Source organism: Chanodichthys erythropterus, chromosome 12, assembly GCF_024489055.1.
Source record: "Chanodichthys erythropterus isolate Z2021 chromosome 12, ASM2448905v1, whole genome shotgun sequence".
In the NCBI taxonomy this organism is placed as follows: domain Eukaryota; kingdom Metazoa; phylum Chordata; class Actinopteri; order Cypriniformes; family Xenocyprididae; genus Chanodichthys; species Chanodichthys erythropterus.
The window spans coordinates 20,551,104-20,577,200 of record NC_090232.1 but is presented as its reverse complement, the minus strand read 5'-3'; the positions used below and the strand labels follow the sequence as shown (position 1 = coordinate 20,577,200).

General features: G+C 35.7%; 1 protein-coding gene across 5 annotated transcripts in view; it reads left to right on the top strand.

Annotated features, from left to right (window-relative positions):
- Nucleotides 1–26,097, top strand: part of lrba (LPS-responsive vesicle trafficking, beach and anchor containing) — a 276,852-nt gene that overhangs the window by 46,509 nt on the left and 204,246 nt on the right. For all 5 annotated transcript variants that reach the window (XM_067404564.1, XM_067404565.1, XM_067404567.1 and 2 more), the window contains 20 exons: nucleotides 1,063–1,294; nucleotides 2,446–2,546; nucleotides 3,993–4,088; nucleotides 6,140–6,261; nucleotides 7,744–7,870; nucleotides 8,412–8,531; nucleotides 9,215–9,361; nucleotides 11,236–11,433; nucleotides 13,360–13,493; nucleotides 15,089–15,197; nucleotides 16,174–16,326; nucleotides 16,455–16,623; nucleotides 17,348–17,427; nucleotides 17,528–17,590; nucleotides 18,082–18,179; nucleotides 19,487–19,579; nucleotides 20,232–20,340; nucleotides 21,378–21,459; nucleotides 24,472–24,595; nucleotides 25,262–25,454. In XM_067404564.1, coding sequence (XP_067260665.1) covers nucleotides 1,063–1,294; nucleotides 2,446–2,546; nucleotides 3,993–4,088; nucleotides 6,140–6,261; nucleotides 7,744–7,870; nucleotides 8,412–8,531; nucleotides 9,215–9,361; nucleotides 11,236–11,433; nucleotides 13,360–13,493; nucleotides 15,089–15,197; nucleotides 16,174–16,326; nucleotides 16,455–16,623; nucleotides 17,348–17,427; nucleotides 17,528–17,590; nucleotides 18,082–18,179; nucleotides 19,487–19,579; nucleotides 20,232–20,340; nucleotides 21,378–21,459; nucleotides 24,472–24,595; nucleotides 25,262–25,454 — 2,550 coding nt within the window. The remainder of the gene's footprint in view (nucleotides 1–1,062; nucleotides 1,295–2,445; nucleotides 2,547–3,992; nucleotides 4,089–6,139; nucleotides 6,262–7,743; nucleotides 7,871–8,411; nucleotides 8,532–9,214; nucleotides 9,362–11,235; nucleotides 11,434–13,359; nucleotides 13,494–15,088; nucleotides 15,198–16,173; nucleotides 16,327–16,454; nucleotides 16,624–17,347; nucleotides 17,428–17,527; nucleotides 17,591–18,081; nucleotides 18,180–19,486; nucleotides 19,580–20,231; nucleotides 20,341–21,377; nucleotides 21,460–24,471; nucleotides 24,596–25,261; nucleotides 25,455–26,097) is intronic.

The following is a 26,097-nucleotide window of genomic DNA, read 5'->3' as shown; positions in this document are numbered from 1 at the left end:
AGTGCCAGTACCATTTTTTCCGTAAGTAGAATAGGGAAGGCGTAGGAAGTACAGCGTAAGCTTTTTGAAGAATATGAAAGTGCGGTTTTGGCGGAAGCACTTGGAAGGCGATCATTTGTTTACCTCGCCTGGTATCGTTTAAAGCCCTTTGAAGCTGCACTGAAACTGTAATTTTGACCTTCAACCATTTGGAGGATATTGAAGTCCATTATAAGTAGAATAATTCTGGAATATAATTCTTAATTTCTTTTCGACTGAAGAAAGAAAGACATGTACATCTTGGATGACATGGGGGTGAGTAAATTATCAGGAAAATTTAATTTGAAAGTGAACTAATCCTTTTAAGGTTATGAGGTGACAGTTTTACATCTGTTTTTGTAATATTATCCCAAAATTTTAAAATTGATGCATCCCTAAAAATATTCGTTTTCTAAATGTGCATTAAATGCAAAGGCTTTGCAGGGTGTTGGCTTGTGTCTATGTGCAGTGTATGGCTGCACATAGACACAAGATGATGTCATCATTTCAAGGTTAATCTTGGTTTACAGTTAATGTCTGCAGAACATCTGCCATTGTCATGTCAGTGGGAGATTATATTAGTGCTTTCTAGCCCAGGGCTCATACCATCTTATGGTAAAGGGTTAAAAATAAGCCAGTGTTGGGGCAAGGTAGAAATCCTGTCCCAGTAATCCAGTTGTGGACAGGCTTTTTACAGCCAGATGCTGACAGATGTTTTAGAATGGGATTGGCATGAATTGAAGCCCTGTGACTTGGTTATCCAGATTTAATATCAGGAATGAAGCCAGTATAAACTGACAGGATGCCAGCATAGAGAGTAACTAAATATTCTGGTTATTACTCACAGTAATTTAACTTTTTTGTGTTTCAATTTTTATTTAATATGATTTGTTTCTGCAATGTTGAAATGTGCTTTTCCTCTGCTGTCATATTGTGTTTGCATTCAGCCTCAGTATGATACTCATATTTTGAATTATAATTATTATTGTATTTTTTTGGCTTTGACTCAGTTTGTGACTTTATGTTTAAATTGTGTCTGTGCAGCTGGTTGGGGGACAGTTTGACCTGGAGATGAACTTCATCATCCAGGAGACGGAGAGCATAATCTGCATGGTAGAGCTGCTGGATAAATGTGACTCCACCTGCCAGGCGGAGGTGTGGAGTATGTTCACCGCCGTGCTCAAGAAGAGTTTGAGAAACCTGCAGGCCTGCACTGATATCGGCCTTATCCAGCTGGTGCTTCAGCGTATAGACCAAGCTGACACCATGATTGCAGGTATGTAAAACAGGGGATCAGACATCCCCTTTTAAAGAAGTGTAACTCTAATAGTTGTTGTTTTACTACATTTGATACATGTATATAATATAATATAATACCATATATTATCATATAATATCATATAGTACCAGTAATATTGTTAAATTTGTAATAAATTTTAAATATATATTAAAATGTAATTTATTCCTGTGATGGCAAATATGCATTTTCAGCAGCCATTACTCCAGTCTTTAGTGTCACATGATGAAATCATTCTTGATGCATGATACCATAATACATTTGAAATTTATTCAGGATTCTTTGATGAATAAAAAGTTCAAATAAAAATCTTTTGTAACATTGCAAATTGCTTCACTGCTGAATAAAATATTAACTTCTTTCAAAAAAAAAAAGAAAAAAAGAAATCAAGCTTATTGACTTGAACAACATTTTTGCTACTGTTGTTTAAATCAACATCTCTGTGCTGACGCTCTCATACAAGTTGAATGACAACATTCACAATTTTATACTGGCAGGAAAATCAGCATGAATATATTGTGAATATTCAATATATTTGCTTGGCTCTACACAGTATTGTAAAAAAACCTTTAGATTTATGCACAATAATGACTCATGGCACTCTCAGCTTGGCTGATGAGTCTCATCAGTCACATAGCTCAGTTTGGCACATCTGGGCTTTCCAAATAAAGATTTAAATACTTTTTTTTTTTTTATAGAGATATCACTAACTTTACCATTTTAAAATGTATAGGTTGTGCAGCTGTTTAACTCTTGATATTGTGTACAGATTTAGTGATGGGACATGATTCATTCATGATTGAGCTCAACTCCATTTGATCACAGGTGCTCTCAGCCTTTATGCAGAAGAACATTTTTGCATTTCCTCAATGCTTTAGGACATGTGCTAAATGCAGTACATGCAAAACTTCTCTGATGCTGCATAAACAGTAAACTGAACAACATTCTTATACAAGTATTATTACTCTACTTATTTCATCACATACAAGGTTATACAATACAACTGCGATCTTAAATAGTCAAAAACACAAAGTGAGTTCAGTAGCTGTCTCTAAATCCAAAGCCTTTTATAAATGTCTCTTCAGTTGTAATTCAGCATTCTCTTCCTGTTTGTGTGTGGTGTTTTTCAGATTTGGTGGTGGATATGCTGGGAGTGCTGGCCAGCTACAGTATCACAGTAAAGGAACTTAAGCTGTTCTTCAGTAAACTGAAAGGAGAACAAGGCCAATGGGTAATGGTCTTCTCCTCTATATCTGCTGTTTGAATACTTCTCCTCTCTCCACCTCACACAGAGTCATGATGCTGTGATTTCCAAGAAATATATTTCCACAATTTCCATTTTAAAAATATAAATGGACAAAATGTTGTCCTTGTCCTCCATTCTAAGAGTGTGTTCAGTCTTTAGTAGATAAAAGAGGATGTTGTGAGTGGAAAGGCAGGTGGTTTTGATGCATTAGGCTGTCTTTCTTGAGGACTTGGGCAGTGCCATTGATCATAGCGCCAAATGAACACGTCAGAGCAATAGGAGAGTGCACATCCATGTGTCTGTATCATACAACCTGAAGGCAGAAGCCATTATTGTGACTCTGTTGTCTGATATACTTGTTAATGAAGGACAAAATACATTTTGAAATGGTTAAAGGGATAGTTCACCCAAAAATGAAAATTTGATGTTTATCTGCTTACCCCCAGTGCATCCAAGATGTAGAGGACTTTTTTTCTTCAGTCGAACGCGATTATGATTTTTAACTGCAACCGCTGCCGTCTGTCAGTCAAATAATAGCAGTGATTGGGAACTTGGACAATAAGAGTCGAAAAAACTTCCATAGACAAATCCAAATTAAACCCTGCGGCTCGTGACGGCACATTGATGTCCTAAGACACGAAACGATCGGTTTGTGCGAGAAACCGAACAGTATTTATATAATTTTTTACCTCTATAACACCACTATGTCCAACTTCATTCAGCTTCCTGTTAGTGAGGTCAAAAAACGCGTTGTGATGACGGAAGTGATGTCTCGCCCATATACTTCAATGAGCACGAGACATCACGTCCGTTGACAGAGCGCGATCAGACCTCACTAGCCGGAAGCTGAATGAAGTTGGACATAGTGGTGTTATAGAGGTAAAAAATTATATAAATACTGTTCGGTTTCTCGCACAAACCGATCGTTTCGTCTCTTAGGACATTAATGTGTCGTCACGAGCCGCAGGTTTTAATTTTGATTTGTCTAAGCAAGTTTTATTTACTGTTATAGTTGAAGTTCCCATCTACTACTATTATGTGACTGACAGACGGCAGCGGTTGCAGTTAAAAATCATAATTTGCGTTCGACTGAAGAAACAAAGTCACCTACATCTTGGATGCACTGGGGGTAAGCAGATAAACATCAAATTTTCATTTTTGGGTGAACTATCCCTTTAATTCAGAAATAAAATCCATTTCTAAATAAAGAATATCTTTCTCAGATTTCACACAACATGAGTAAGGTTCAAACTAACCAAAATTATTTGGGACTGTATATTCTGTATAGTTGTACAGTATCCTGTACAGTATCTTTTATGTATATGTACAGGAGAAATACTGCAGTCAAGCTACAAGTATTTATTTGTGTGCGTGCGTGTGTGAGTTTGTTGTTTGTTCAAGGTGTCTAAATACTGTTTTTCTATCTGTTAGCCACCTCATGCTGTCAAGCTGCTGTCCGTGTTGAAGTCCATGGCTCAAAGAAATGGCCCAGATTCCTTTTTCAGCTTCCCAGGAAAGAGTGCTGCGGTGAGACCCTGCCCAAACATCAGTCTAACTGCACTGGCCTTAACCTTGACTTGAGTCATAACGTCTACCTCTATACACTCACAACATTTGTGATTGTGAAACATTTGTGATTTTTCAATTTGTGGAACTTTTCTGGTCTCCATGGCGATGTGAAAGATACAGTATACGCCAGAAATTCTCTATTTTGGGCTAGTCCACTACCCAGACATTTGAACTTCCTCTCTATAATAAACTTACAAAATGTTTTAAAATCAGGGAAATTATACTTTGATACATTTTGCGTAATTGAGTAATTTTTTTTGGTGTAATAATTTAGGTTTTATTGTATTTCTTTTCAAGGAATCTCTTTATAGAGAACAGTCAATTATTACTTTTTAAATAATTGTGAATCAAAACTGTTATAACACAAGGTGATATATGGGAATTACAATGTATTTGGTTACTATGGAAATGAGAATCTTTGTCAAGACAACAGAAATTTACAGTTTAAAGATCAGAAATTAATTGTTTAATTCAGAAGTGATCAAATTAGATTTTTTTTTTTTAAGTGAATTGACTTAAATATGTTTAATGTTTCTGAAAAAAAAGTCTTGTATGCTCATCAAGGCTTGAATTTCTTTGATCAAACTATTTTAATATATTTAAAAAAATGTAATTTATTCCTGTGATGCCAAAGCTGAATATTCAGCAGCCAATACTCCAGTCACATGATCCCTCAGAAATCTTTTTAACATACTAAATTTGATGCTCAATGAATACAATTGTGCTGCCTAATATGTTTTTGGAAATGTATTTATTTATTTATTTTTTTCAGAATTCGTTGATGAATAGAAAGTTCAAAAGAACAGTAAAGCCTTCACTAAACAGTTCTTTAGTTTCACTTATGATCTATTTATTACAGAATATATATATTTTTTTTTAAATCATAATGACCCAAAATTTGAATGGTATAGATGAAACATAGATTTAAGTTTAATTTTTCATGATTTCTAGTACAGAAAACTGACCTTAACTGAGTAATCACACTTATGTTCACATGAAACTGTGTAGTATGAGAGCTGCAACAAGATTTTTTTGCTGTAAACATTTAGGCTAATTTTTCCAGACTTGTTCCCACCGAGAATAATCCAGTTGTGAAGCACAAAGTCAGCAAGGTTGAATTTGAAAATGAAGGCAGTAAAAAGAGTCCCCCTTATTCACATACTGTCTTGTTACTTTCAGAATTAGGAGATGTTAAAACTTTAAGAAAAAAAATCAGAATTTAATTTCTCTCCTTTTCCAAAAAGCTTCTGATATCTTCACCCAGTCTTTCACTTAGTTACCCAGACATTCCTTCAGGCATGTGACAGATGGAAGTTTACAGGAATGTCTAACACCCACAGGAAATGTTAGCTGCTTTCTGGAGTTTTTTATGCTTTAGAGGAGATAAGCACCACTGAGCAAACAATTTTTTTTATGGAAACATGTATATTGAATTAAAGTCTTGTTTTTAGAGTTAAAAAAATATATAGTCTGGTGCTTATATTTACGTTTTTCTGTGCATCGAGAGGATTAGAGTAAAAAGCATATGTGTTATTTTCATATGTGATGCAGATGCATTTGAAATGCTCCGACTGCCTCTCTGTACTTTTATTAAAAATCAAACCATCATTCTGCCAGCATGGGGATCTTTATGCTTTAGAGGGCATGTTTATGGAACCCTTCCTGTATTGTCAGTTTTCACTTGAAACAGTGCCAAGTGAATGCCGTTCTCTCAGGAAATACTTTGATTGGATGTTGTTTGGTGTTTATACTGTATGTTATTCTGGGTTCAGGAGAAAATAACATTGCACTTGCCTTTATTTTTTATCCGTAACCCATAAATATGACAGGAAATTCTCAGTGTACAAACATCCAAAGACATTTTGAACTTATCCCTCCAAGGGTACTACTTTCACTGTAGTTTTTTCCGTTCTGTTCAAATGCCATAAACTCTACACTCTTTATTTAAAATAGAACCACAAAATAAAGAAACCTAACTGGAAAAGCTGTCTTTGTTTATGCATCATTAGGCTATTGCTCTTCCACCTATTGCAAAGTGGCCATACCAGAATGGCTTCACCTTCCACACCTGGCTGCGCCTGGACCCCATCAATAACATAAACGTTGACAAGGACAAGCCTTATCTCTACTGGTGAGTCACACACAAACACTGATCACACAAACCTATGATGTAAAATAAAGCACCTTTATTCAAGATGCTTTCTGGTGTTGGAGAACCACACACCTGCAGTACATAGAGGAAGATTAGCTGACCACCATTTTTGTGGAGAAGGATGTATTTTCCTATTTCTCTCTGTCTAGCGTTTACACTTCTCAAGGGCAGCATTTTACTGCCGCCTTGTCCCATTTTCAGCTTATAATTAATTTCTGTCAAAAATGTAATTTATGCAAATGGAGCTATTTTGACTCACCGAACAATAATTCACCCTGCAGAAAGAACTGTAGGATTTACACTCTTCACTGTGCTGAAATTAGTTCTCTACTTAACAGGCCTTCTCTCATCATTTATGTATTTATATATGTAAATTGACATTCATTTCAGATTTGCCATTAAACAATGTTGCTGTCACATAGTACAACTTTCACAGGAATATTTTTCTTTTTTAAGGGTTATTTCACACAAAAATGAAATTGTGTCATCATTTACTTGCCCTCATGTCGTTCCAAACTTATAAGACAAAAAAGGAAAGAGAATATTAAAAATATCTTCTTTTTTGTTCTAACGATGAACAAATGTGTTATGGGTTTGGAATGACGTAAGGGTGAGTCATTGACAGAATTTTCTTTTTTTTTTTGGTAAAAAAATATTGCCCATGCTTATAAACTAGAGCTGTCAATAGATTGCATTTTTTAATTGTAATTAATCGTGATTAACTGCACAATTATGAAATTAAGCTAACACCATTTATCTTGTTTAAGACATCAAGATGGCAATTTTATCATCATTTGCTATATCCAGCAAAGCAAACCATCAAATTGAAGGGTAATTCTCACAAAACTGTATTTTTTGCAAGCTTTTTTCAAGGTGTTTTTCCAAAAAAGGACACTTGGAGACTCCAAAAGGACACCAAATAACCAAATGATATAAGGAGTCCATATAATTCATAAATTTATGCACCCCCCCCCCCCCCCCCAAAAAAAAAAACGATACGGGAGAGAGAGAGCTAGAGAGAGAGATGCACTGTTTGTGATATTACAGTCTGAAATATTTCCAATTATTATTATTTTCCAAATTATAAACATGGAGCTCACGATAAAATTATGCACGTGAGCTGAAATTCCGGCCCTGAAAATATCGATACTTTGCATCTTTGTGTCGGTTCAATATCCCCTTGCAAAATATTGCGATACTATGCTGTATTGATTATTTTTCCCTATACCTCTCTCAACACACAATAAATGTAAAAATAAAAAAGAGAGTGATTGGTTAAATCATTGTTTCGAATTAAAAAGAAATGTTTTTTTTTTCTTTTGTGTTTTCATTAATTCATACATCAGAGGGTTAAAATTATAACCACTTTTTTTGTCAAGAATATAGCTGTTTAAATGTGAGCACCCCTCATCTGAAATGTAATCTGTATTAATTGAGGTCTGTGTTTTCTCTCATCTCTAGTTTCCGTACCAGCAAAGGTTTGGGCTACTCTGCACACTTTGTGGGTGGATGTCTGATTGTGACCTCTCTAAAATCCAAAGCCAAAGGCTTCCAGCACTGTGTGAAATACGACTTTAAACCACAGAAGGTTTGAATTACCTCAGTCTTTTTTTTTTTTTTAGCTTACCTGTTTGTAATCTTATCATGTACACTTTCCAAAGTCTTCATCTTTACTTCTACAATGTACAAGGATAACAAAGTTGACAGGAAAGATTGTGCTGAGGCCATGTCTGAGGATTTGCAAGAAGAAACCAAATCCCTTCCCTGCTCAGATCCCATATGCCCCCTGGAATGGGCAGGCGTCCTTAGCTAACACCTTTAGACTAGAGCTGGACAACCACAGTCAAGGATGATCCAACAAGACATGCCATCATTTGCGCTATAAAAAGATTCCATTATTTTGAAATTTTATTCACTAGATACAATATATACAAATATATACTAAATTGATAGATATTTCTTATTTCTAAGTGTTGATTTTTGATTAGATTTTTACTCATGAAATTTAATGATATGAAATTTAATTGAAATTGGGGTCAATAATGCTCTTAAATGTTGTGATATTGATATTAAATAAATAATGACATTCTTTCCTGTTTATAATTGCTAATTTTGTTTTCATTCTACAGTGGTATATGGTGACCATAGTGCACATCTATAATCGATGGAAGAACAGTGAAATCAGCTGCTATGTCAATGGAGAGTTGGCGTCGTATGGCGAGATCACCTGGTTTGTCAACACAAGTGATGTAAGTAGTTTCAAAATGTTCTGTTATCTCTCATTGTTCTGGTTTTTAACAGCAGTTAAGCTTGAGGCCCTGCTTTTTTCTCCAGTAGTGTTTCAGTTCAAAGCTTGTCAAATATTCTGGCAGCTACAAACCCCAAAATACCCACAAACTTCAAAAGATGAAGCAAAGCGGCCTGCATTTGTTAAACTTAAAAGTCCATTTTATATTCAAGCTGCTTTGACAGCTGAACAATAGCAAACGCAAACATTTTTAAATACATTTGATCAGATTAAATGTGATTATTCAGCCATGTATTATTCTTTTTATCTACAGGGAGTACCAGAATCTTTTCATTAACATTCCATGATCAGCATAATAATTTGATTGCAATGTTTGCCCAGTGTGCATTACACATAGGCTTTTCGTTTGAAATTATATATCAAAGATGGACATTATTACAATGAAACAGCACTGCTCAAGATGATGTCAGAGTGATATAGTCACTTTCACAGCAAGTTGTTTGTTTCTTATGTTGATTCACATGGACTAATAAAATGATGCTGATATGGTTTTCTCTTATGCATGTGGACATACTAACACACTCAGTACTTTATCTATAATACACTTACAAAATTGTGATGAATTAAAATAAATAAATAAATAAACGGAACTAAGCAAACTTTATTTCCTCCTGTTTTTCACAGACATTCGACAAGTGTTTTCTGGGCTCATCGGAGACAGCAGACGCTAACCGTGTGTTCTGCGGTCAGATGGGGGCGGTGTATCTGTTCAGTGAAGCTCTCAGTGCTGCTCAGATATTAGCCATCTATCAGCTAGGGCCTGGCTACAAGGTAAATCCTTTTCAATGCCCAAATGCTGTCTATTACGGATTTGAAAAAAAAAAAAAAAAAGCTCTTGGTCAAAATCCTGTCTTGATGATGTAATAATGTAGACAAATCACATATATGTACAGATATACAGTAGGCTGGACCTACCTGCTGTTTTACTCATCTTAATTTTTTTAATTGCTTTTTTCCACTTTATTTTACTTGAATAAGTGTGAAAAACTTGAATACCATTGTTTTAATTTAAATGGTCAATATTTATTTATTATATACACCGATCAAGCGTAACATTATGACCACTGACAGGTGAAGTGAATAACACTAATTATCTCTTCATCATGGCACCTGGTAGTGGGTGGGATATATTAGGCAAGTGAACATTTTGTCCTCAAAGTTGATGTGTTAGAAGCAGGAAAAATGGGGAAGCTAAGGATTTGAGTGACTTTGACAAGAGCCAAATTGTGATGGCTAGACGACTGGGTCAGAGCATCTCCAAAACTGCAGCTCTTGTGGGGTGTTCCCAGTCAGCAGTGGTCAGTATCTATCAAAAGTGGTCCAAGGAAGGAACAGTGGTGAACCAAGGCTCATTGATTCACGTGGGGAGCGAAGGCTTGCCCATGTGTTCCGATCCAACAGGTGAGCTACTGTAGCTCAAATTTCTCAAGAAGTTAATGCTGGTTCTAGTTGTCAGAATACACAGTGCATTGCAGTTTGTTGCGTATGGGGCTGCTTAGCTGCAGATCAGTCAGGTTGCCCACGATGACCTCTGTCCATCGGCAAAAGCACCAACAGTGGGCACGTGAGCATCAGAACTGGACCGCGGAGCAATGGAAGAAGGTGACCTGGTCTGATGAATCAAGTTTTCTTTTACATATCGTGGATGGCCGGGTGCTTGTGTGTCGTTTACCTGGGGAACACATGGCACCAGGATGCACTATGGAAAGAAGGCAAGCCGGCGGGGGCAGTGTGATGATTTCGGCAATGTTCTGCTGGGAAACCTTGGGTCCTTCCATCCATGTGGATTACTTTGACACGTACCACCTACCTAAGCATTGTTGCAGACCATGTACACCCTTTCATGGAAACGGTATTCCCTGGTGGCTGTGGCCTCTTTCAGCAGGATAATGCACCCTGCCACAAAGCAAAAATGGTTCAGGAATGGTTTGAGGAGCACAACGAGTTTGAGGTGTTGACTTGGCCTCCAAATTCCCCAGATCTCAATCCAATCAAGCATCTGTGGGATGTGTTAAATAAACAAGTCCGATCCATGGAGGCCCCACCTCGCAACTTACAGGACTTAAAGGATCTGCTTCTAACATCTTGGTTCCAGATACCACAGCACACCTTCAGGGGTCTAGTGGAGTCCATGCTTCGATGGGTCAGGGCTCTTTTTGCATAAATACAATACACCAACACAATATTAGGTGACACAATTAAGGTGGTCATAATGTTATGCCTGATCAGTGTACATATTATTTTTAAATTTAAATTATTAAATTTAAATAAGTAGGCAATCATTTAATTTCAAAATCTTTTAAATAAAGGAGTGTGCTAAGCGTATTGGTTTTTACGGTGGTCTCAGATTTGATATTGATTGTCATATATTTCACTAGTTGAATAGTTGAATACTAGATGAATACTAGTGAATGCTAGATGTCATTTTTCAATTTGCTCTTCAATTATATGAAAATTGACTGGAAAACATTTTGGGCAGCTTTATCATTCATAATCTCTCTCAGTCTGTCTGTTGTACTTAAACACTTATGCTTTCATCAAGTGCTCTGATGAAGCAGATTTCATTTCATGCTTTTCACACTCAATTGAGAATGTACAGCATATGTAGCTCTGCTTTTAAGCATCTTTCTCTCTGATTGATCCAGGGCACTTTTAAGCACAAGGCAGAGAGTGACCTGCTGTTTGCAGAACATCACAAGATGCTGCTGTATGATGGAAAGCTGTCTGCCAGTATCGCCTTCACCTATAATCCCCGGGCCACTGATGCTCAGCTGTGTCTGGAGTCCTCCCCCAAGGACAATGCCTCCATCTTTGTGCACTCACCACACGCCCTCATGCTGCAGGTATGCTCTTTCTCTTTGTCTCTTCATCACACCTGGTTCACCAGCCCGCACAGCTGCCTGAAGAGACCTGCCCTGCCAGGTGGACTGCTGTCTTTGGGCGAATGAATCTAGCTCATCACCATTCGTTAACATAATTAACAATATGATCATTTTATCATCTCGTTCAGCAAAATACAGCCCACACCTGTGCTGCTTTCAGCACACTATGAGTTCTAAAATCACTTAATCTAATCTGGTCTTCATTGTTATCAAGGGAGGCTACCAGCTTTTAACGTTCATTTATTTATAAAATATCAATTTTTGACTTCAGAACAATAAGGGTGGCCTGATGGCCCGGGCCAGCATGAAGAGAGCTTTGTACCAGTTAATAGAATTGTTTCTATGGCTTTGTTAGTCTTGTACATGTGCTTTTATGCCCAGAAAGTATAAACATGTGTTTTTTTGTGATGTATTGAACATTTGATGCAAATTATTCTAAGTTATTTAAAAGGCCCAACATAAATGAGGTTTTGTCTATATTGCAAGAATTGCTTGTCATGGTCTGGGAAGTATCAGAATGGGTTAAAAATTATAAAACATTTACAATTACTTTAATTAAAGCTGCAGTCCGTAACTTGTTTTTGGTTAAAAGTGATACAAAATACATTTTTGAACAGGTACATAACCAGTCAGTGTTCAAAACTCCTTACCTTTCCTTACCTTTGCCGATTCACAACGGTAAGCTCATAATAATGTTTTCTAATAAGAGCGATACTGGTGGGTTTCCGCGGGAATTTCGAGCATGCAGCCTTTCGTCTTTACGTCATTACATCACATCTGTTTACATAAAGAAGGAGTCCCAGCTAGTCGGCTATATGGCATGTGGCGGATGCTGCAGCTGGTGGATCATTTATAGCCTTTTCTCACTGCAGCTGCAATAATTAAACTTTTCATTTTGATGGCGGATTGTAATCCAGAAGGGTCCAAATGACAATCATCAGTGACAACTGGAGATTCACCTGTAGTCTAAAGCAAAAGACTTCGGACTGCGGAGTGGCTATAGAAATTGAAATCTACAGCTAACGCTTATGCACACTAGATACACATAGTCACACAATGCTGTTGTTGTTAACATTAACAATTTGAGAACAATTATAACAATAATAATAATTTGCACTGTTTGACATGATCCGAGCTGAGGAGTGAGGAGCTGTGCCGATGCACAACCATGTAAAGATGATAATTCCGCTAATAACTGCAATTGCAGGTTTCAAACAGAGATGGCGGCAAAGAGGCAAAACTTACGGACTGCAGCTTTAATAATAAATTCATTATTTGAAATTCATTCAATAATAAATGAATAATTTATTTAAATAAAGCAATAAATTATTGTTATTTTTATTAATCATAATTTGAATTATTATTGTGTTGAAGAATACATTTGCAGGACAAGTACAAATCTAAACTGAAAAATCATTGCTGTCAAGCCCTGGACTTGATAATGTAATAATAGGACACATTCTGTAAAATGAACATTAGAAGCAATAATTTAGCTTGATTCTCAGATTTTTCAGTTCATAAAGGCTTCTTAAGTTCCAATGGCATCTTCACATGCTGAACAGATGAAGTAGTTTTCTCTCTGACAATGATTTTATGGATGTGCCATTATGTGCCATCTGGGAGAGAACTAGTCTGATTAGAGGCACATTAAGAAGGACCTCACAGCTGTCTTTCTGTGTTTAATTATACCCCCTCCTTCCCCCTCTTCATCAAGCATACATAGCACAGATTTAGGAAATAACCTTCACATTCAGGAATAGTTGTTGCAGAGCAATAGGAAGGTTACATTTATATTAATTGTTTTGAATGGAGAGTCTGTGTGTTAAACAGCATAATACAAATTAAAATTACAAAACAAATCTAACATCAAGCCTTTCTGTGTCTCAGGATGTTAAAGCTGTGGTGACACACTCGGTCCAGAGTGCCATCCATTCTATAGGAGGAGTTCAGGTCCTTTTCCCCCTGTTTGCACAGCTGGATTTCCTCCAGCACAGCGGTGACGAGCTGGACACCTCCGTCTGGTGAGAACACATCAACTCTGCCTGGGGGCGGAATGAAAATTAGTAAAGGGAATCTCAGTGGGAAAAAAAGATTGAGCTCTTCCCAGTTTTAGCCTGGCCAGGAAAAACTGAAAATTAAGTTAATGTTTTCTCTCCTAGAGTTGTTAAATCCAGTAGACACACAATGGCATTTTTTTTTTTTTTTTGATGTTTTCTCATGGTACACAAACCATTAGTCTGTTTTAGGCTCTAGGATTTGGCACTCAAGGGGCCAGTGCTCAGTGTTATTTAATGTTATTTTTTGTGGACATACCATTGAATAGCAGCAGCCAATACAAAGTTAAACATTTAACCATGATTGGCTGTAGTACTAACAAATGAGTGTTACCTGCATTGGCCAAGATGGTGTTTCTGCTCACACATTATCAAAATGACCAGTTTGTTTGATTGTAGTGATGGCAATAGCAAGATATTTTTGCATTATAATGAATGTTGTACATCTTATTCATGTAAATTGTGGAAATATATCATGTACTCACCATCATGTCTTTTGCGAGATTTAATCTTGATCAAACAAGATCTTTAAGATGCACGAAAAAAAAAGTTGTTTGTCATCTTGACACCAATGAGTGCATTTACATGATTATAATGGGATTACAGCAATATTGCGATTAAACTTTGGCTCATGTAAAAGCAATACTTCGATAAAACGAATGCGATTAAGCTCATAATCGTAGTAACCATAATCACATTAAACTAGGTAGTGTACACCTATTTTTATCACAATAAACAGGCATGTAAACACCTTAAGCCACGCACACACTTAACGATTGTAAGGCCGATTATGAATGTAAATTGATACTTATGACGGATCACGCTCAAACGCATCCAGTCAGAGCCAGTTGCGTTCAGTCTGCTATTACAGTCGGTGTTTAAATTCCATGTGTAAGTATTTAAATCTGCTTCAGTCGCAGGAAACAATCGGTATATGTGTTCAGTTCAGTCTTAGAATATTTCAGCTAATCGTTAGGTGTGTCCCCGGCTTTAATCACATTATTACCGCTCTGAACAAAAAGTTTGCATGTGCTCGGATGTACACTGATGCCGTGTATTGTTCACACATCTTCATCAATGAACTCCGTGACGTCATTCTGAAGTTTTCTCTTACAAATCGCTAAACTCTGTCAACAAAACTTGCTGCGCAGTCTCTGCTCTGTATCTTCATCCAGATTGCGTGAAGAGCACGACGGCAGCGTAGGCAAACCTGACAATGCTATGTTCATCACAGTACGTCCATAAAAATGTATTTTGAATTTGATGCGAGTAGATTAAAACAATGGCCGATAACATGCACACTGTATGACTATCTGAGAGTGGTCTATCTGAGAGTGGTATAACCATACTTATTAGTGAATAATCAGAATAATGAAAATTGCATGTAAACTGGAGTGAAGATTTCTGCTCATTACTGTGATTAAGACTTTACTCTGATTATGAGAAATAATCACATTATTGGTGCACATGCAAACGTAGTCAATGAGTATATGTTATCTGACTTTTTAGTGTTAGTTATGTTGTCTTTCTCTACTGAATCTCATCTGTCTTTTTTTTGTCAGTTGCACACTACTGTCGTTTGTGATGGAGCTGTTGAAGGGCTCTGTAGCTATGCAAGAGCAGGTGCTGTCCTGCAAGGGCTTTCTCGTCATCGGTTACTCACTGGAGAAGGTGAGTGCCGAACATGAACATGAATATCACTTTGTGCATTGAGTATGTGGAACGTGCATCCAAAGGCACTTTGATCAATGATCTTTTGTGAATTTAAAAGTTTAAATCTTGCAAATGTTGAAACAAGACAAGGAGAAAACTGTCTTCTTTAATGTTTGAAGTAAGCTTATATTCTTAAAATGGATATAAGGAAGTCCTTATTAAACATACTAGCATATGCCTGCAGAAGTTGCTGGGTAACACAGAGAGAAAAAAGTGTAATGCTTAAGAATATATATTACCATACCCAACTTAATGTCACAAGATCATATGTTTTAAAACCAACAGAAACACTTTAAGTGCCCAAAACCTGTCATTTGCCTTTATATATACACCCTGTTTTTTGTTTGTTTTGAAAGTCTTTCTCTCTCTTTTACTCTGTACACACTCACTTTTTTCTTGTTTGCTAGCTTGTTACTCATACCTCAGCATACAGTCAAATTCCTTGACACTGAAGGTCTCATCTGGCAGCATGACCACAGTAACCTTTAAAAAAATAAAAAAGGAATACATGCAAAACTAAAACAGATATAGTTTGTATCTGAAGGCCTTAAAATGTGCAAGTGTTCAAAGCTTTTGGAATTTTTAACCTGTTTTTGAAAGTTTAAAATTATTTTGGAATGATGGGGCGGCTGTCAAGACCAGCACATCCCTACTGTAATAGTGGACAATTTAAAATGAGTCATGTAGCTTTTTTATGTTTTGATGACTACATTTTAGTTGGATGAATAGGCTGCAATGTCAAGCAAGTAATGTTAGAACTTTTTAATAAAAATATATTTTGTTATAATAACATTAATTGTAATTGTACGTTGCTTTAGAATATGTCACAGCAGGTTTCTGATAAATAAAACACAATTAATATCCTTTTTTTATGAGCAAGTTTATTAACTTAGTTTTATTAATATTTGATTTCATGTTTGTATTTTCTTCTCAGTCTTCCAAAGTACATGTGACACGATCTGTGCTGGACATCGTCCTCGCCTTCGCCCGTTACCTTAGCAACCTTCCTACTGGTGTTTTACTCTTGAAACAGCTGTGTGATCACATCCTCTTCAACCCTGCCATCTGGATTCATGCCCCAGCTAAGGTATCTTATACAGACATTTACATAAACTGGTGCTGTTGCATCATGCTAGATCAATAGTTTACCAATTCTTTGTTTTCTCAAATGTGACTTTTCATGGTTGCTTGAAACTGATCTGCTGCCCCCAACAGGTACAGCTGGTTCTCTACACCTACCTGGCCACAGAATTCATTAGCACCGTTAATATCTACAATGCCATCCGCAGAGTTGGAACTGTATTGCAGGTCATGCACACACTCAAGTATTTCTACTGGGTTGTAAACCCACTGGACCGCAGCGGAATTACGCCCAAGGGTCTCGGTAAGAGAGCAAAACTAAACCAACTTCTCAGCACATGCTGAGACTAGTGAATAAGGGTTCAAAAATGTCCATGTGTAGCTACAATGGTGTCCAAAAGTTTGAGAACAATAATATTTTTTTTTTTCACATTAAATACTGTTTATATTTGTTACAAATTATATTATCAGCATAATAGTTTGAATCAATTTTTTTTTTTTTTCAGGTTTAAATGGCATTTTAAATTCCACCTTTTTTTTTGTGGTCTCAATCTTTTGAGCGCTGCTATATAAAGTATCAATATACATTCATTTTATTACTTTCATTTGATGAAATTGATTCTCATCTTTAGACAATCTTTAATTGTATTGGTTTTAAAACACACTGTTATTGTAAATATCCTGTCTTGATAATGCAGTGTTTGCACTAAAGATGCTGTGGGAAAACATCCCATCCCACAAAAACAGAGCAATTTGTATTTCAGTGTGTTTTCTGTGTAATTCACCACCTCTTCTTCACTTATCTCATTCAAATCCCATTTAACAAAATCAAGGTTACATTAAATGAATGAAATATTATCTTCCTTTTGTTTACACAAAGTTATAAAGGAAATCATTTTAAAATTGAGGTTCTAAACAGATTTTTTTTTAGTATTATCACCAACTGCATAGGCCTGTTGAATATTAAATTTGATTTGATATTTCATTACCTTTTGTTTAGTTGATATCCTGTATCTGTTTATGTTCAGATGGGCCGAGACCCAATCAAAAGGAGATCCACTCTCTCCGAGCATTCCTGCTGCTGTTTGTCAAACAGCTTATCATGAAGGTACAGTAGAGTGGTCATAACATAAATAAATAATCTGAAATAATCAACTTCATCATGAGGGGTGCAGTACAGGTAATGCTTGTGTGTCCTGTGAATGTAGGATCATGGCGTAAAGGAAGACGAACTGCAGAGTATTCTGAACTACCTGCTCACAATGCACGAGGTACACTAATGCACATTTCAAACGGTCCTCAATACAATCTTTTAAACCAGTATCAGCTGTCTGACCACATTCAGTTATGTGACTAAATCAATGCAAATTACTTTAATTGTGTCATTTTTTTTTTGTTAGTCTGTGGTGTAACTGCCACCAGATGGCGCTTGGTCCCCACCGCTGTATCTCTTGTGCATAACAGTAAACTGCAGTTTACCATTGTGCCACTTTGCACAATATACTCTTTTATTATATATAAGATGTTTGCTTTTTGCAGAAAGTGCAATTTACGCCCAATAATTTCCTGTCACAGATGCATATGTATATGTAATGAATTTTAAGTTAATGCAGACAGAGCTTGCAGTATATTAACTAGACAGTAACTTACAATGTACAATCCCCTACTGCTATAATCATCATAGATCATTTTTTTTCAAGTGTGTCTTGAATGACCCCTGTCTCTGACATGTTATGCTTATTTATTGTCATTTTTTTTCCAGGATGATAATCTGATGGATGTTCTCCAGCTTCTGGTGGCACTGATGTCTGAGCATCCTGGCTCAATGGTTCAAGCCTTTGATCAGCGGAATGGAATACGGTGAGAACTGTGGTTGCCTCTTGCAACTCGACATTTACATCCTTTAACCTACATTTTTATTAAAAACTATAAATGAAACTGAAAAAAAAACCTGACAGATGAATTTGAATTACATAATTTCTCTGTGGAATAATGGGAGGCCACAATTTCTCATTCTTAGCAGAGACATCTGAGTCCTGCTCAACAAAACCTATAAAAACACTTTCATAGGTTCATCTGATACCTATTCCGCTGTACTGAGCACTCATACAGGCTACTAAAATGGAGGCATTTACATTTCCAAAGCCTTTATAGACATGCTAGTTCCACTGACAGCCATGGGGTTAAATGTGCACGCTAGCGGGGGGGCATCTGGACAGCTCGTCACGATAAAACAGAGGGCCTCACTTTCATTTTAGATCTGACAACCTCATTCAAATCACACTTCCATCAGATCCTACTGCAGAAGGACATAGGCAGATTCATTTTAATATGTAGACAGTGTAATAGTCTCGGTTACATATGAATGTACACATCAGCTCTTGTGAGATTTGTGTACACACCAGACTGTGTCGCTGATAATTCTTTTTTTTTTTTTTTTTGTCAGAAAAAAATCTGAAAACCATTAAACAAAAATTCTTTAACCTGTTTCAACACCATATTTAAACCTGGGCACACATTTAACGACTAGCTAAAACATTCTAAGACTGTGCTCAACATACAGCGATTGTTTCCTGCGACTGAAGCAGATTTATATACTTACACATGGAATTTGGACACCGACTGTAATCGCGGACTGAACGCAGGCTCTGACTGGACGCGTTTGAGCGCGATCAGTCATAAGTATCAATTTACATTCATAATCGGCCTTACAATCGTTAAGTGTGTGCCCGGCTTAAGCCTGACTCTGATTGTACATGCATTTTAAATTTAGATAAAATATGTGATATGTTTGTTTTGAACTCAATCTGTTTATTTTAATTTCTGTAAATTATTTTAGAATTATTTTATTTTAATCTTTCTCTCTTACATTTATTATGGTTGCACTTTATTTTACAGTATGTGCACTTATGTGTACTTGCAGTGTACTTACCTAAGAAAGTGCTGGTTAATATGAGGTAACTACATAGGTTAAGGTTAGGTTTTAGGGGTAGATTCAGGGTTAGTACCTAGTTATCACCCAGTTATTGTAATAATAATTGTAATAAGTACATAGTATATAATGTACATGGGAAAACATGCTACCTTTACTATTCATACATTTTGTTTGTCTGTTTCCTGGCAACAATTTTTATTTGAACACTTTTTCTCTTCTGTGAATATCACAGGGTCATCTTTAAGCTGCTCGCATCCAAAAGTGAAGGGATTCGTGTGCAGGCACTCAAAGTCTTGGGCTACTTTCTCAAATATTTGTCACCAAAGTAAGTAACTTCTTTATTATTTGGAATCTAGGCTTGTAATAATACTGTTAATCATATCAGTAACAATAACACGTTAACCCTGTTTTTTTAATATGTGATACATATGCATGATTCACTCTGACTGTTTATTTTACTAAATGAGTCTGTAGCGACTGGTATAGCTATAAATATTTAGCAGAAATAAGCTTCCAGCATACCATCAAGTGAGTTGATGGCTGATTTTTTTTCTTCTTTTTTTAAAATGAACGATTTAAAATAAGCAACTAGGTCTTTTCCCAGAGTGAATTCAACTAGGTTATTTTGATAACAAATTACCCTCACTCCACTATTAATTCATGCAGCATGGAAATATTTATGCACTAATGTAGTCAAAGTCTGTAATTGTGCCTGAGTATTTTTCCAAATGCAGTTTCTGTGGTGTTTGATAGATAAAGCTCACTTTCATTTATAATCCCATTTGCTCTATGTGAGTTTCCCCCAGAAGGAATCTGACCGCCAAGTGTTTTTAAAATAGATGCAGCTTCATTCCGTGACTACGGAGATATTTTTCTGAATCTCTGGGCTACAGTTATGCCCTGTTGGGGTCCGGGCTGTATTTGAAGAAGTTTATAGCGTGGGCTTGGTGCTGACGTTTTGGTGACGTGTGTTTCAGGACAAAGTCAGAGGTCATGCTGGCTCACGGCCTGTTCTCTCTCCTCACTGAACGATTGATGCTCCACTCGAACCAGTTGACAGTCACAACATACAATGTGCTCTTTGAGGTCAGTCTCCTACATTGATACCATTTTTTTAATGGCTGCTTATAGCACGTTGATATTGACCATAGTATTATGCAAATGTCAGCCACCCTGTTACATTTTTCGGTCAGAGCATGCCAGGCACAGTCAAATCTGGCCTGCTTTGTACTATCTGATTTTCCCCTCTCTTTTGTGCTAAAAAACACTGTTTAAATTACCTTAATTTAAGAAGATTTGTAGCAATAGCCAACAATACATTGTATGGGTCAAGATTATCAATTTTTCTTTTATGCCAAAAATCATTAAGATATTATGTGAAGATCATGTTCGATGAAGATATTTTGTAAATTTCTTTTTGTAATTTTTTATTTTTTTTGCACCTTCAGATTCCAGATTTTCAAAAAGTTGTATCTCGGCCATATTGTTCTATCATAACAAACCATACATCAGTGGAAAGCTTATTTATTCAGCTTTTCAAAAATTTGATTTCAGAAATATAAAAAAAAATGACACTTATGACACTTTGTGGTCCAGTGTCACATAAATACAAATACATGCAGTTTTAAATTTGAATCAACATATCCAACAACCTCCCTCTCCTTAACCCTTTAACATCCACAAATTACAAATTAATTGCAAATTAATGCTCTAATGCTCACGTCTTTTTCCTTGGTCCATTTTTTAACACATTTTTAAGGTGCCACATTCTCTAATGGCTGACGGCACAGAGTTCCAGTATTCAACTGCTTTAACTGAAAAATCTGACCTGGCATGTTGTTGACCTATATTTAATTTAACACTCACCGCTAGTTGCTGACCTATTCATCATTTTAGCAGATTTATTTACTTTTTCATGGATTTTCTGAAGTTGTTTTTTGTCATGAGCTTGGGGTATTTATGAGTTGTTTTTATTCTATATTTGCACAAATGTATCACCAAAAATGATGTTGAAATCCAAATTAAAAAAATGTTTTTGACTTGAATGCAGTTGTCACCTGATCGCTGTGAATTTTTTTTGTGCTGTACTGTCTGTCAGTGACTAACCGGAACATTCTCACCAGATTCTTACGGAGCAGATCTGTACTCAGGTCATTCACAAACAGCACCCAGACCCTGACTCCTCTGTAAAGATTCAAAACCCACGTAAGTTCATAACAAACACACAAGTGATTAAATCAATGCATATTAATTAGCTTTTTATAGATTAAATAGACACATTTTTACTTTAAAAACATTTTTTTGTATCAAATAAAAGTAATATAGTCAGTTTTATTTATTTATTTATTTATTTTATTTTATTTATTTATTTTTTAGCCACATAGTTATAAAATAATACAATTATAAAATCTTCAAATATAAAATTATAAAATTTTCTTTATTAACATTCACATTTGTGACCCTGGACCACAAAACCAGTCATAAGTCACACGGGTATATTTGTAGCAATAGCCAGCAATACATTGTATGGGTCAAAATTATCGATATTTTGTATGCCAAATATCAGTAGGATATTAAGTAAAGCTCCATGAAGATATTTCGTAAATTTCCTACCATAAATTTATATAAAAAAATATTTTTGTGAGTGGATGTGTGTTCCTAAGGACTTAATTTAGACAACTTTAAAGGTGATTATTTAGATTTTTTTTTTTTGCACTCTCAGATTCCATTTTCAAATACTTGTATCTCAGCTAAATATTGTCCGACCCTAACAAACCATACATCAAAGCTTATTTATTCAACTTTCAGATGATGTATAAATCTCAATTTAAAAAAACAAAACAAAAAACCTTATGACTGGTCCAGGCCAGGGTCAGATTTATTTACAGTACGTCCAGGTTGTGCTGTGTTTTTTTTTTTTTTTAACCTGGATTACTTGGAGAAATCTCAAATTAAAAATGTTATGCAGAAATAAATATATAATATATAATAAATATTATTTAGTATATATTATTTATTATTATTAAATATTTACTTACATGCAACACAGAAATCAATATTTACAGTAATCACCACATTCAGAGATACAGTAGAGGTCAACATAATGCTAACGTATTCAACACCACCCCTCTCGTGTGTCTGGAAAATGTCCATACGTGAAGGACATCAAGATCACAAGCAAAACCTGCCTCCTATTGTAAAATGGCTTAAATCTGCTTATTTTTACTCATGATTTACAATAATAGAATTAAGCGAGTTTCATTACATATTTTTGTGCCAGCTGCGGTGCAGATCAAACAGTGACTGTTTTTTCCTTGCATCTAATGGTGAAGTGTACAGTTACCTCAGACAAATGTAGCTCATTTGATGGTCACCATTACTCAGATGATAAACACATTAAACAGTAATTAACTTCCCACTGTAGCTATGGAGTTTTCGCTGCAACGGTTTCATTCGCAACCAGCTAGTTTCTCAATATTAGATGGCTGAATTCTTTCTTATAACGAGATTCCTTATTTTCCAGCCTCAGTTTATGCTCAATTTTGCATGAGTCTCCTTTAAATCCAGTACAGGCTTAGGCAGCAATCAGATGCTCTGGTTTTAATGTAAAAAGTGAAACTAAAATTGTATACTGATCCATATCGAGCCTTTCCCTAATGAAGCTTAATTCTGAGGTACTGGAGGCAGCTGATTAGAGCTGTATTTACATGGAGATGTGACCATGTACACAAACCACTTGCCACTCAGAAGAATGACAGTGAATCACAGATCCTGGGTCGGTTCTAGAGCATTCAGATGGAGATGGTAAAGCAACAGAGTCTGATTCAAGGCCATCTCATAGATGATCAGAGAGTGAGCACAGCAGAGTTTCAGCTTTCTTCTGTGTCTCCTTGATTTGATCTGTGTTGAAGCTTCTAAATGGCTCTGATTGCAGTCTTTAGCAATGTCAGACTCAATCAAACAAACCGAGGAAGCAAAAGTTTCTCTTAAGTTAAACTCTGGGACAAACCAGGACCAAATGGTGATTGGAGAGCGAAAAAACAGAAAAGTGCAGAGATACATGCAAAGGTAATTTTCTACTGGTAAGGTTCAGTGACTCTAATTTGAGTGAGTAAGGCGTAGAAACAACACAATTCTGCTGGAACGAGTGAGAGCATTGGTTACAGATGCTGTCGTGCTCTAAACTCCCTGTGACAGCTGAAACTTGAGCTGCTCTTCTCAACTTAATGCATGCTGACATTGTCTAGATAATTCATCTAAACAACCAATCTTTCCAGTTTAAGCTAACGCTCAGTTCCAGGAAGCCACGACTTTAGCTGCTGAGTTTAGACAATACTGACCTTATGATGTAGAGCATACTTTTACTCTCTTCACAAGTTATGTTCTCACTATATGCAAAAGTGTGGGCAAAAATGAAAATATGTCTGTTTTATTAAAGGGTGTGCAATTTTCTAAAATGTATAATAACTATTAGCATTTAGCCAGTAAGATTTTTTTTAATGTTTTTAAAAGAATTATGTTCACTAAGAATTCTTTTATTTGATCAAAAATACAGTAAAAAACAGTAATATGGTGAAATAATTTTTATGAATTAAAACGTTTTATATATATATATAATATATTTATTCCTGTGAATTTTTTCCTGTGAATTTTCAGCAGTCATTACTCCAGTCTTCAGTCACATGAATGATATTCTGATTTGATATGCTGATTTGGTGCTCAAGAAACATTTCTTATTATTATAAATGTTAAAATACTTAATATTTTTGTGCATACATGTTTTTCATAGAATAGAAAGTTCAGCATTTATTTGAAATAGAAATCTTTTGAAACATTGAAAATGTCTTTATTGTCACTTTTGATCTATTTAATGCATCCTTGCTGAATAAAATGATTCATTTAAAATAAAATAAAAAATCTTACTGACCCCAAAAGTTTAAATGGTAGCATACATTTATTCATTTAAATATGTTATAACTTTTTGAGCAGCTGTATAACAGTATGTTTGGACATGCTGTTTACTATGTTTTCCATGTAAATTTTACACCATTTAAGGTGTATTTGATAACTAGAAAAAAATAAATCAAACACACTTTAATCAAAATTATAGTGTGTAAAAACTATAAAAGCTTTTTTAAAAACTAGGTAATCAGATACAGTGTGAAATAGTACATTCATGTTCATTAAAGTCAGATTTTTTTTTCTTCTCCCCATCAGAGATCCTAAAAGTGATAGCTGCTCTTTTAAAGAATGCTCCTCCAGGAGCAGAAAGCATGGAAGTACGGCGTATCTTCCTCTCGGACATGATCAAACTCTTCAACAACAGCCGAGAGAACCGCAGGTGGGGACCATTGAAACACGCACATACACACACATTTGTTTTTGTGAATTGTGGGGACATTCCATAGGTGTAATGGTTTTTATATGTATTTTGTATTTTCTATCGCCCTACACTACCCCTAAACCTACCCATCACAGGAAACTGTGCACATTTTTACTTTCTCACAAAAACTCATTCTGTATGATTTATAAGCCTTTTGAAAAATGGGGACATGGGGTAATGTTCTCATATGTCACCCTCTCCTTGTAATACCTATGTTATACCCATGTCATTATACAAATTTGTGTCCTGATATATCACAAAAACACGCACACACACATTCTTACACGCACGCATGCACACACACACAGACACACACACACACACACACACACACACACACATATTACTTGGATATCTAAATGAGGACACACATTTACTTCTGTTGTTTTTAAATACAACTAATTTCATTAACATTTGTGGTAAGCCAGAAATTTTTATTTTAATTTTACATTTGTATTTTTTTGAGCATTATTTTACCTTTGCCTTTGAGTATACTTCAGGAGACAGTTTTGTTCCAAAAGTATTTTTGGGTACACACAAACACAAACACTGTGTTTATTGTCATATTTTTTTTTTTTTCTGAAATGAGTACATTTTTTTTTACGCACTCATTCTTTTCTGTAGGAGTCTGTTGCAGTGCTCGGTGTGGCAGGAGTGGATGCTGTCTCTGTGCTTTATTAACCCCAAGAACAGTGAGGAGCAGAAGATCACAGAGATGGTGTACGCCATCTTTCGCATCCTTCTTTATCACGCCATTAAGTACGAGTGGGGCGGCTGGCGCGTGTGGGTGGACACGCTCTCCATCACACACTCCAAGGTCAGGACCCAAATGCACACACAAAACGACACATGGATGAATGTATGGGGTACACGTTAATTGCATTCATGAGTATTCACACAAATTAACAAACCTTGGCAGTGTTTCATACAACACGGAAAAGAATTTATGTCTTGAAAATATTTCCCTAATTTAATTTAATCAAAGAGACACCATTTTGCACTTCTGAGCTTATTTGAGTTGCCATTGAGTTCCTAAAGCATGTCTTTCGTTCTTAATGACACCTGCAGTGTTTTACTGGGGATTTGTTAACTAATGGCTAAAAATAATGAATTTTATCATTATCATTATTATTATTATTATTATTATTACCAAACAATAGCTAATAGTATCCATCAACATAAATTTCTTCAAATTTCATGTACACTACAGGTTAAAAGATTTTGTACATTAAAACAGTAATGCTGTGAAGTATTATTATAATTTAAAAAGTTTTCTATTTTAATATATTTTAAAATGTAATTTTTTTTTTCCTGAGATGGCAAAGCTGAATTTTCAGCATCATTACTCCAGTATTCAGTGTCACATAATCCTTCAGAAATCATTCTAATTTAATAATTTTAATCATTCTTATTTTGATGAAACTGTGATACGTTATTCCAGGATTGATGAATAGAAAGTT